Below are 13,213 nucleotides of genomic sequence, written 5' to 3'. Positions count from 1 at the left end.
AATTAAAAGTGATGTAGTATTTATGTAATTATATGTTTCTAGTTCTGCTAACGATAATATCGATCTCTGATAATTTTAAGTTGAAATTGAGGTATAGTTTTTTGTTCGCTTCCGTTCCTCTGCAAGCATCAGTAGAGGGTACGTTGAATAGCTTTTCTCTTACCCTGGCCTGTGTACACAAACTAGATTCATTCATCTGTACATACATGTATACAGATGAAATATGAAGAGTCAGATATTTTATAGAGCGATAAATTTATCTGACCCAGTCGGCATCTAAATAATAGATCATTAGCACCTTGCTGTTAAATCAGTGTGACATGATCCTTGTCTTAACTTAGAAGTCTGTATCTTTTTCTATCCTTCAATATATTTTACAACGCTTCTCTCACCGGGTCAGATAAATTTGTTGCACTATATTGCATTTTATGAGTAGTTGTCAGGTTATTGTGAATTATAGATGATTATAGGTTTTAAAGTAATAGTAATGATTCCGTCTTAGATGTTTTTGGAGAGTATTTTAAATGTTGGTACATTGTATTTGGATATTGCTGTAGGTTTTTTTCTGTTATAAATTTTGACGTTTTAATGTACTTTTTTGTCTTGTGTACTTTTTTTACAAGTAATAAAACATGAGACAAAAGTGTACCTTCTTTTTGGTCTCATATGTATTTTATTTTTAAAATTCATAAATTATTTTATAATTGATTGAAACTTATTTAATAAATAATAGACAGCTTTTATGTGCTCATAAGTGTTAAATATGTAGGCTACCTTCATAGATATTGCAATTTAGGTATTGAAATTGTTAGTAACGTAGTTTGTTACGACTGAAAAGTTCAAATGTGTGCTAGATAAGATTGACAAGGCAAGTTAAGGTTTGCATAATGTTTTTGTTTGATTTAGCCATAATCAACCGAGAGGTACAGTTAGCTTCGCTCGCGGTGTTGAAGATATCTTAAAATTGATAAAGATTGGAAAAACTGTGACAATTGGATTTACACATATTACTATCCCTTTTTCAAAAGAGACTAATGTCGAATAGCGTATTTCACAGATCAATAGGTATTTTTTACTTGATCTTACATCCATAGCATTAAAATTTTAATTCAACTAAGGTTTAAAGTTTGTTAAGTGCAAGGAATTCTTTATAACCGGGAACGAAGCTGATTGTACAATGATCTTAGTATTGTCACTTTTATCGAATTTATTATTTTATGTTTCAATTGTTTGTGGGAATGACAATTGTGATAGATCGCTTGTTGATGAGCTTTGTGTGAAATAATTAAAAATATTATTTATTGATATATATTATTATTTTTCAAATACATTTAATATTCTACTTATAAACGACCAAACAATACGTAGAATGTGGACGATTGGGGCCATAAAAAAAATGTTTTAAATTGATTCAAATTTTATTTTCGTTTCACCAAAATATACACAATGACAAGTATTGAAAATCTGGTTCAAACCATATTTGCATATCTATTTCATTTGAATAGCTGATTACACGAAGAACAAGAACATTTGAATACAAATCTGTTTGAAACAGGCGGGCGAGTGTCGGCCGCGCCAACACACCTGTCTTTTATACTTTGAATTGCTCGCACTCGCCCACCGCCTATCTCCTATCGCCTACCGCCTATCGCCTACGTACAATACCTTCGAGTAAAATTAGTAAATTCACTGTTCCTACATTAAATGATATATTTACAAATAAAACTTTAAAAGGAACGCTTTGCAAACATTCAACAAACTTGAGATCGTCTTAACATAAAGATGGTATAAAATTTTCAATAAAAAGTCAATGAACGAAAGTCTAAAACATCATTTTGCAGACGAAATAAATATTTACAAGATACAGTTTAAAAATTATTAGCACGAACATAAACTGCGCCAAATCACGTTTTACATCTTTCGTAAAATAAATAACAATTGAATTTTAGCCTAAAATACTTTTCTTTGATAAACAAAACAATAAAAAATAATTGCATTCAACAAAGCTACGATAACAAATTTAATATAAATTAAAAATAAAAGCAATGTACAATTTATACAAAACTAAAGAATCACTCGAGTTATTATCACTATGTGTTGTTTGCCGCCGCGACTCGTTTACATCAGCGTTATTGCTTTATCTACAATTGACTCATCACACGCGACATATATTTAATAGTTTAATATTAATGTACATTTATGTTTCTTATATATTTATTATATATCCACAGATATCTCATACTTTCATTTCACACCGAACATGACAACAGAAGGTAACTTCGCTTCGTACAATAATCGAAAATCATTAAAATTGTGCAAGAATTTAAACTTTCTAATTCTAAAGGCAATCCGAGTGATTTACCAATGGGTTATATTTCATAAATAGCATCTTATGTTTAATTAAACCTTTCTTATATTTCAATGAGTCGCTTTATAATATTTCTACGAACACACTAAAATTATTTCGGTGTTGCATAACGATTGCTGTACGATAGCAAGTAGCTGCTCGGTTCTTAAGTTTATCCTCGCACTATATATTCTATTAGCACTATTTTTTTAATAATATTATGCTGTTTTGCACTTAACGAGTCATAAGTTCCACATTAACTCCGTAAAAAGTAGTTTAAAGAACCTACAAAGGGAGTTGTACTACATCGCATTCATGTAGATTCGTGGAACTGGCGTTGTACGCACCGTACAATTATACTATTTTATATGTATCCGCTTGTTTTGTTGCAACGTCTTGTCCGTGTACAACAAGCCTCGCATTCTCTTCATCTAGTCGTCCCTCCGCACTCGTACGTTCCGCGAAAACTCTCAACATCTCAAACCTCGTTCCCATCAACATTCTTTGGCATTATTTAGTGAGCTTAGTTCAATAACGCTTTCGTCATCGATCCTCTGTTTAATGAAGTAATATTTTTTAATTTTCTTCAAAGTGTATTGTTAAAATTATTGCACTTCGTAATTGAATTATTTTTGTCAGGTAATAAGATCAGTTCATACAGCTAGGTTAAATGTGAATCGATTAAAGAAAATTATATATACGTGATAATGAATGGATTTTCGAATTTATCCAGCTTCAGGCGTTTGTTGAGTATTATGATCGATGTAATTATGTATTTAAATATATAAACAACAGTTAGATAGTTGTGACCTAATTCTATTCAGTCAGTTGAATCGTATCAAAATAAATAGCCTCTCTCAGAATGAAAGCTTCGAGCCGTCGCAGGTCGTGACCAGGCTCAGGTCAGACTTGCATCACTTCAGATATAAATTGTTACATAGATTATTTTCGTTAGTCGGTTAAAATTCATTAGAGGTTGTGTTCGAGTCGTGTTAGCAAAATAATGTATAAGAATAAAACAGCACCGAACGGTTCACAGACACCCACAGGGATAAGGTTTCACAAATAATGTTGCGCTTCAGGCCTTGGGCCACGAGATCCAATCGAGCAGCGCGAGGAGGACGCGCGTGGTACGAGCGGGAGCGGGAGCGGGCGCGGGCGCGGGCGCGTGTCAGGGCGTGCGGCGAGCGCGTCAGACGTGCGACTCGAGCGGCGGACGCGGCGGCGGCACGAGCGCGGCGGGCCAGGGCGCGGGCGAGGGTGCGGGCGCGCTGAGGTCGGGGGAGGAGGTGCGCGTGTGGCGCGCCCCCCAGCCGTCCTTGTCGAAGTCCTTGGTGCCGCCGACCGTGTGGCGCCGCTTGATGCCGCGCTCGGGCATGCCGTTCTTCCGCTTGAGCTTGGTGGAGCGCCAGGCGCCGGCCTCGCGCCGCCGCGCCACGTTCCACTCGCACTTCTCCAGCTTGCTGGGGCGGTCGGCCTTGCTCAGCGAGTCGGACCGCTGCAGCCGGTCGGCGCGGCAGTTGAGGCTCTCGGAGCGCAGCACCCGCGCCTCGCCGCGCTCCTGCTCGCGGCTGAGGGACTCGGAGCGCTTCAGTTTGGCACACTCGTCGTCGCCGTCCGGAGCTGTCGTCGCCTCGCCGTCGAGCGCCAGCGCGGCGCTGTTTCGCTTCCCGCTGTCGGTGTTGGCGAGGCGGATGGGCGCGTAGTACGGCAGGCGCTTGTCGTTGTCGGGCGCGGTGTCGGCGCTGGAGGCCTGCGAGCGCGTGTCCACGTCCTTGTCGTCGTCGAGCGGGCGACGCGGGCCGAGGCAGTTCTCCTTCTCGGAGTCGTCGTTGTCGAGCGGCTTCTCGCTGCGGTCGCGGCGCGGCCAGTGACGCGCCTCGTCCTCGTTGCTGCTGGAGGAGGAGTGGCGCAGGTCGCGCGCCAGCCAGGCGGCCTTCAGCTCGTGCGCGCGCGCCGCGGGCGAGGCGGCGGGCGAGGGCGCGGGCGAGGCGCGCTCACGGCCCAGCGATGGCGAGCTGTCGCTGGACTTGTCCTCGCCCTCGGCGTCGTCCTGACACTCGTCCGCGTACGGGATGCTGCCGTCGTCGAGCGGCGACGAGTTGTTGAGGGTGCGCAGCTTCTGGTCGAACGTGCTCGTCAGAGAGGACACCAGATCTCCGGGTCCTACGACAAAAATCAACGTCAGCGGAAGGGTCGAAATGGAAGTCGGGACACATAGATAAGCGTGTTAGAGAGAGTTCGCGCGGTTACGTGCGTGACGAGTCAGTCGTTGATTAATGAATGGTATGAATTATGTACAGGAGGATGCTGCGATGGCCGACGAGACCTATTCTATGAGATGCACGAGCGAAAGCCGTGCTGTCAGCGGCCGCGGCGCGAAGCGTTAGTTCGATAGGAGCGATTAGTTTGCTTGCGCCCGTGCACATATAAACGTCCCGGACAAAGAAGAGGCCGCGGTCCGGCGTAGCTCGGGGCGCAAACAACCCGGCCCCGTGTTAACGGCCTTGCTCCGGTACACGCACACACTTGCAACACGCACGCTCACAATCCTATACCTTTCACGTGGACAATACAAAGAGATTGCTGTGTCTACTCTCTGACGTCAGTACTGGACACCTAATGGAAATAGTAGACACGTTTATTGTACATTAAGTAGCATAAAATCACATAAAAAATTCAAATAATAAATAAGCTTTACAAATGATCAAGATACGTTCGGAATGCTCGCTCGAGTAGTAAGCTAGAGGCGGGAGTGGGGGCTCGAGGGTTGGCACTTACCGTCGATGGAGAAGGTGTTGAGCGTGTGTCGCGCGCCACCCGACTCTATCTCGATCCTGGAATAGACAAAATTAATAAAGTTGTCATCCACAACATTAATAGTCTAGGATTTATGTTATCTTGGTAAAAGGACAAAGACGAGTATGTCCTGTGTACTGACTTGTCTGTGGAGTGTCGCGAGTGGTGGGAGTGGTGCAGGCCGTCGTAATGCGCGAGCGAGGTGGCGTGGTGCGGCGGCGAGGAGGGCGGAGACTTGTCAGACCCCGCCCACTTCTTGTCCGCAGCGGCGGGTTTGGTTCGCGGCTTGCGCTGGATCTTGCGATTCGCCGCTGATATTATCGACGACACGATGTCGCGGGTCGATACGTCTTTGCCTAAGGATTGACCAGTGTATTAGCTTTGTATGCTTTTCATTTTTCATTTATTTAATCGTATTCGAGACATTTGATATTGACGTGAGGTGTTTCGTGGTGTCGGTGCGTACCTTCAATCTTCTTGACGTTGTGTATGAGCAGGTCGCGGCTGGGCTGCGGCGCGTCCCCGCCCTGCAGCTCGGCCGGCGGCTCGCCCGAACTCTCTTCGAAGTACCACGAGTACTGCAACACGACAACAAATTATATGGTCAGTTATAAATTCTTTAAATATGTGGTGATAGAATGTGATTCGATGATTGCGAGGCGAGATGTACGTACATGTATGAGGAAGGACTCGATGATGCGGCACTGGCTGGACATGTCGTTGACCATGGCGAGCATATCGTCGGAGGCGGCGCGCACGAGCGTGGGCCCGAACACGATGGCGAGGTTGCGCGGCTCCATCTTGTTGGAGGCGGAGTGCGCGGCCACACGGCGCAGGTGCTGCACCAGGTACCGCAGCGTGGCGTAGTGCGCCGCCGGCAGCGCGTGCACCAGCCGCCGCAGCTCGCGTCCGCGCTCCGGGCTGCGGTCCGCCGCTGCAACGTAACACAGCACCCAATTGTCAGATTAGGTTTTATCTAAAAATAAATTTTGATTTGGATCATGATGAACTAGGAATGCAGTACTTACCGATGAATGCGGGGTAGAGATGGTGGGTGAGCAGGGGGTCGGGCAGGCGGCGCAGGTACGCCTTGAGCAGGCTGGAGGCGACGTGCACGTCCGCCCAGCGCGGGTCGCCGGCGGGCGCGCAGCCGCGGTCCAGCGCCGCCGCCAGCGCCGCCACGCCCCCCGCGTTGCCCGGCACGCGGTACACGCCCACTGTGCGCAGTCCGTACGCCTGCACAAACCGGATAAACTGTACTACAGCCCGCAGCATCTCGACCGCGTGTCGCATCGGACCATTGGAAGGTTACACAGAAGCTGAAGTTAGCTGAAGTATTGTCATTGACAATGGAGAAAATCTATCTATCTATGTATGTATGTATGTATGGATGTTTACCTCGACAGCGGTGGCGGGCAGGGTGACGGCGAGCGGCACGCCGGGGTGGTCGGGGTCGGTGGGGCAGCGCTCGAGCGGCGCGCCGAGCCAGCCCGTCACCGCCGGCGCCCCGCCCGCGCCCGCCCCCGCCCCGCCCTGCATGCGCCGCAGCTGCTTCGCCATGCGACCCTTCCACGTCTTGTTCTTGGGCGACGACGGCAGAGTTGGTGTCGGCGGGCCTGCAATTTTAATTATTCTTTTACAATATATTACTAGATTATGTTCAGAACATTTTTTCTTCACTTCTATTTTATTGATAATCAATTGCCGTGGTTATATAACCGTGTGACACAATATCTTATCGTATTTTACTAGAATAAATAAATAATTTCAAGAGTACCAACGAGTTTATTATTCGCTCTATAAACTGGCACTTCGTAGGTATCAGTAGTTGTATAAATAAAAATACATATTATGGATAATAGATCGAAAAAGAAAATATTGCAAAGAATCGAGGATAGAAGGTTAAATAAATAGAACATGAGAGATGTTCGCACAAAGTGGTTGCGTGCGCGATGCACGTCTAGTGCGCAGGTCGCAGCGCAGCGCACGCGCAGTCGGCGCTGGTGCGGTAAATAGGTGATTAATTAAGATTGACGGCTCAGATTGACCGGCCGTTGCGTGACTCGAATGGTTAGCAATTATTGTGCAGAAACATACCTAATCACAGATCCCGTCCCTAGTTCAAAAACGTTTGCTGTCTATATCTTTATTCTATTAAAACTTTAATAATTTACAAAAACACCAATCAGAGCAATTTTAAAAGGGATATGTACATGTTTAATTTACAAATAGTACCTTTATGTCCCAGATGAAATCAATCTTGCTACACTTTGCACTAATAAATTTATCCTAATACATCAGTGACATTTCGTGGACTCTAATGGATCCGTAATAAACGATGATTGAAGTTTACCTTGGTGCCTTAAAATTTATATACAAATTATTTTGATACTAATAAATCAAATTTAATGGTTTTAAATGCATGATATTCGTTTGTAAATATAAATGTGAGAACATATTAAATAATAGGTACATGGAACGTACCGGTAGGCGATCTATTTCTTGTGATTTTCTTGCTGCGTTGCGGCGGCAGGGGGGAGGGACAGTCGGGTTGTGCACTGGCGGGCGCGGGCGCTGGCGTGGTGGTGGGCTCCGTTGTGTTGTCGGCTGCGGGTGCGGCGGGTGCCGGTTCCGCGGGCGGCGGCTCTGCTGAATGCCTTCGTAGTGCCTCCAACCAGCGCTGCGCATCGGCTGCACCATCCGCCTGGAATCAAATTTATGATATTTAAGAAAAACATTCCTTCAATCAGTTTGACAAATGTAAAATTTGCACAAACCGCAACATGAACCCACCTCATCATAAATGAAAATAATTACAATTTAGTTTTAAGTACATTACAAACACGAGGTACGAGTAAAACTGAGAACTATTTTTGAGATTGCGGTTGTGCGGTTGTGGGAACATACCTGCAGCAGCAGCTCCGCGCCCGCGGCGGTGGTGACGCGCACGACGTGCTTGCGCTTGGTATAGTCGTCTGCGAGCGCGGCCAGCGAGTAGCGTACGTCCAGCGCGTCCCTTGAGCCGCTCTCCGCTGCCACCGCGCCGCTAGCACCGCCAGGGCTCTGTGGGCACACCATTAGATTACTACAAAGAACATATTGAAACGCTGCCGTGACTATCCAGTTTAATACTAAGAAGACATAATTAAATATTTACTAAACACGCTACACTACAACAAGCGACTCCTTTAGTGAACAATTAATGATTTTGAGTACGGTAGTTTCGTTTGATTATTGATTCATTTGATTTTTCTCGCGATTACCGACACGAAGGTGCAAAATACTTGCAATTTAAAACGTACATTCTGTGTTTTACGTGTGTTTACTCTGTCGTTTCTATTTTCGCAGTCACTAAACAATTGCCGGTGCGCAGCGCGGGCATGTGAACAGATACAATCAATCTTCGAGCGCGTTTTTCAGAGGTTCGAGTCGGACATTACGATAGGACGTGTAACCCATTAGGGTAGCCATATTGCTTATGTCTAGGAAAATGTTTTATTTGTTTTAATTTGTACATTTTACTATTTTAACTGTAAGATTATGGAGTCCATTTGCCGATAAAACAATATTTGTCAAAGTAATTGCGTATTAAATGTTTGTTTTAATCGGCAAAAATATAAAATACAAATTTTCTTTATAATAATATTTGTCTTGAAATGTATTTGGAAAACCTACTAGGAACGGAATTTGTTTCTTTTTTTGAATTTCAGGTTCGTCGCTTTTTGAAGCGGTGCCAATTCTTTGATTTGCCAACGCGTTGATTATAATTACACTATTGGTATAAGAGATGACATTGCTAACGGATATCCTAACGACAACAATTTGTTAATCAATTATTTAAGATCTATAGCATGTTTAAAAACTAACAAATTTGTTTCAAAATATTCTTTCATCTAACCGTTAACGCTAAGCAAAGTTTCGTTGACAAGCTATAAAAAAAGAAATCATCGGAGAATCGGATCAAGTTTATTTAAAAAGTACATAATCAGCAAAATCGAGAATGATTTCACGGGTGCTAAAAACAATATTAACGATCGACTTCACGCCTTTCGTCAAAATTAGAATGATCATTTAGCTTTAGAGAGCTCGTGCGTACCGAATTGCTCACGGAACTGAAATAAAAAAATATCGACTCGCTTTCACCCCCTAATTACGGACATTAGCTTACCAAAATAAAATAATAGATCCTCTGTCTTCGGCATCATTATCTCAAAATATATTAATCAATGAATAAATAGAGAATGGTATAAGTGTGTCACTATGATAAAAAATATATTATAGCTTTTATATTTAAGTTGACATATAAAAATGCATCAAAAATACTGCAAAAGAGACTTCAATCTATTTGGTTCAATTTGTGTTGGAAGTAAAAATTATTAGATAAAAGAAAAAACATATAAAATTATTTTACTTCAGGCACGATTTTAGGTCACCTTGTCATGTTTGATCAACTGTTAAATACAAATAAAACTTTTATTAAAACTAAACCAATTTACTATACTTTAAAGTTTTACATGAATTAATCCAATGCGACTTAAGTCTACCATTTTCGACAGTATATTGTTAACTCAGTTTATCGATGATTGAAAAAGGAGAAAGCAGTTTATGAGATTCAGCTTAATTATTATTTTAATTTATTTAGTATCACTGACTCATGTTTTAATCCATTATTGAAAGGGAAATGGAATTTTTAATTACTTTACACATCACGTTATGATTGTTTTTTTTTATGTTGTGTGTATTTATCTTTCTTTCAGATGAACCGATGAACTCGTTAGAACGGTAGGAAGTTATTTAGATGCACGGGGATCACATTCAACAACATATATTTTGCATTAAAACAATATGTTTTGTTTTTAATTAATTCTTGTGAAAACAGACTTCAGTTTGAATTTCATGGCTGAAGACAATGAAAAATAGATGGTGAAAGTTGTTTTAGGATGGTAAAGTGTCGAAGGTCGTATTTGCATGAAGTGTGGTTTTCAGTTCACAAAGATTGATTTCGGGTCGCCTAAAGCTTAAATGTCAGTTACTTAAGTCTATTTTGTTTTCAAACTCAAAAGAAGTGCGATCAAAGAATTTAAAATGTAACACTTTTAAAGTACTTGAACCATTTACGAGAATTATAACATCCTGCTAGAAGATGTAATTGCCGCCTACGTCTTGTACAAGTTGAATTGATGGCTTGTGTAGGCTTTACAGTTCAGCGTGATTAGATGTTACGCCCGTGTGATTTGGCACGTTGGGAACAAGAGCACTCTTCTGTCCGACGTGCCACCTCAATTGCAATACATCGACTTGGTGATTTCATCAATTTTACCTTTTTGATTTTTTTTTATCAATTCATTTGGATATGTCCTATTTATATTTATTTAAGATAGTATTCATCATCAACAAGATAATTTAATTTCTGTAAACATTAAAACAAATTGAACATCATTCATATAACTAACATGATTTTATTTATTTATTAAAGAAGAAAACCAACAGCGTATTAACTAAAAAAATTACATCCAGTACATCAACAAAGCAAGGCCAATAATATTGTTTGAAATGTAGTTCCTACTACAGATAGAATTTGATTAACAGCTCTAACAACGACAAAACTGCAATATTTTAATACGTAAAAATACATAGGTAAAACAAAACAAAACATGCAATGTTGCTTTTATTATTTAGTTAATCTATGTAAGTAGATCAAAACGTGATTTTATAAAAGACGAATCGAAGCAATAGATCATGTTGTTAAAGAATCCGTTGTACAAATTTTATCACGTCCGATGAATATTCATTTTCTCTAACATGTATCGAAGCACATGGAAAGTGACCCGGTGATACAGTTACCGATTTCGGGCCTCGAAGTTGAGTTTTAGAAATTAAAGTCGCGCGTGTGCTTTTGGTAGTTATTTACTTCTCGTGAGTCGATAACATCTCGCTATGCAGGTTTGATAATGTGAGAAAACAGACGTGCTTTCAAATAGCCTCGAAAATTACCAGCTTCAGATAAGAATCGGTATATTCCATCTGACACACATTCCTTAAAAACGTTTTGTCCAACGAATACATGAGAAATTACTTTTGATTTTAAGTACAGACGGATGTTTCAATTAACACACATTCGAGTAACACGATAACAATAGTTTTATTGATTTCACTATATTAATAGGCTTAAACTTATTTATAATATTAATAATTAATAATGTGTACAACATAAGTGGCGAAAAGAAGCTAAACATAACCTACTCGACAAAAACAGTCACTTTCTAAACGGGAAGAATTATTTAAGCAATGATACGAGAAAGGACACAAGTTAGTAACGACCGTAATTATATTTTAGTGCAGTTGGAAAAAGATTTGATACAAAAGAATTCGGTGACGCTCATCGCGAAGCATGCGTGTACGGTAATTGACACCATTGATTGCAAGCCACGCATTTAATACACCTGATATTGTATAAAAATATTATTTTCACGTGTTCAAAATCGAGATGCAATACAGTGCAGTAGTAACATTATGAAGATGTCAGAAATTAACACAAAGATCTTTACGTGTAGATGGGCCTTGGTAGAGACCGGCAAATGTCACTTAATCTAAGTCAAGGTACAAAGACGAGTTAAATCCATGAAACCCTGTCCGACGGCGGGAGCATAAAGACCCTTTCACAATAGACGGCTGGCATTGGAACTGAACGACTTGATGGAAGATTAACAGCATTTGGAATGTTCATTTATTTATTTTTTCATTTCAAGTGTCAGAAGCTCATTATGTTGTCATAGCTTGTCGTCTGCCCTCAAACACATCACTCATATAAAATCCTTCAGTAAAGGTCAGTTTTATTTTCTTTTTTTTAAAGCTTTATAATTTAGGAACCGTTTTCTAACCTGATATACTATCTCTAAAGTGCAAATATACCGTAAATATTTTTGTATTATTTTTTTTGTGTGTACGAATTAACTAATATAAAAATAATTTATATGTGTTGCTCTATATATGCAGCCTAGTAAAATGGGTAAGATATATTCGAAGACAGTATCGTGTCCGGCAGTAATAAACATTCGTGAGAATAAAAATCTTTAGGAAATTAAATACGACAGCGGTAAACTCACCAATATATCTGTGTACCAGAGAGTCATTGCTTGGCCGGAGTCCATTGCCGTCAAAACCGAATGCGATGACGTCTCGTGGTCATTGTCAATGCTCGGCATCAGCTCTCACACCACACAATAGCAATTGCAATTGTTTACAATAACTAGTTATCCCGCACTATTATTGTTATCACTAAACTGTTAATTATCACATAAATCCAGTAGAAACAACGACCTGATAACATATCGCCAATCCTGGCCATCGATAAAATGTATGATCACAGTACGCTTTACACTTTATGTATGTCACTTGTTTTAAATTTGTCTGTCGAATGTATAAATAAAGACGTCCGTGATGTATGAGAGATAGGAGCGAAATAAATGTTTCGGAAGAGAGGATGCGGCGGTCGCGGGGGGCGGGAGCCGTGCGTGCGTCGCTCTGCGCTTGCGCAGAGAAAGTGCCGCAGACTCCGCGCCGTCTGCCAAAGCGACGTTTTCACGGTTCTGAAATTGATAGTCTTTTCCGGACGACTTGCTCTCCACAATGGGGACAACTAGAACACTGATTTGTCTCTTTTCTTTTAACTTTTAATTTTTATTCGTCGTTCAAGTTATTTCTCCGAAGTTGGAATGACTATCGATTTATTGAAATACGTTTCGACCGTTTAATTAAATCTTTATCGCTTTGAAACACCATAAGTACGTAAGTCTTTGAGTTAGACAATCAAGATAAAGAGTTGTAAATAAATTCAGGTAATTTGATGTGGTTACTGATTTGTCCTTATCGTGATCGCACAATCGACTATAGGCTTTGCGGATGTTATAAAATTTGATTCGCTAACGCACTTATCGAGTAATCACAATTCGTCATACTTTTACTTCTATTTGAAACCTTGTCATACTACGAAGTTCTATCTTGAATATGTGTAGGAATTTATTTAGTACGATTTTTATACGGTTAGCATACATTTGTCGTCACTGG

General features: G+C 41.1%; 1 protein-coding gene across 1 annotated transcript in view; it reads right to left on the bottom strand.

Moving 5' to 3' along the window:
* Positions 1 to 3,539: 3,539 nt before the first annotated feature.
* LOC106718393 (rho GTPase-activating protein 21) overlaps positions 3,540 to 13,213 on the bottom strand; it is a 66,544-nt gene continuing 56,870 nt past the window's right edge. The window contains exons 15-23 of the mRNA XM_045686812.1: positions 8,054 to 8,209; positions 7,631 to 7,850; positions 6,545 to 6,762; positions 6,175 to 6,382; positions 5,821 to 6,080; positions 5,613 to 5,724; positions 5,289 to 5,502; positions 5,129 to 5,184; positions 3,540 to 4,513 (exon numbers count right to left, since the gene is read on the bottom strand). Coding sequence (XP_045542768.1) covers positions 3,540 to 4,513; positions 5,129 to 5,184; positions 5,289 to 5,502; positions 5,613 to 5,724; positions 5,821 to 6,080; positions 6,175 to 6,382; positions 6,545 to 6,762; positions 7,631 to 7,850; positions 8,054 to 8,209 — 2,418 coding nt within the window. The remainder of the gene's footprint in view (positions 4,514 to 5,128; positions 5,185 to 5,288; positions 5,503 to 5,612; positions 5,725 to 5,820; positions 6,081 to 6,174; positions 6,383 to 6,544; positions 6,763 to 7,630; positions 7,851 to 8,053; positions 8,210 to 13,213) is intronic.

The sequence above is a fragment of the Papilio machaon genome, chromosome 4, assembly GCF_912999745.1.
Source record: "Papilio machaon chromosome 4, ilPapMach1.1, whole genome shotgun sequence".
NCBI lineage: Eukaryota > Metazoa > Arthropoda > Insecta > Lepidoptera > Papilionidae > Papilio > Papilio machaon.
The sequence above is the reverse complement of the archived record's forward strand: the minus strand, read 5'-3'. Positions and strand labels throughout refer to the sequence as shown.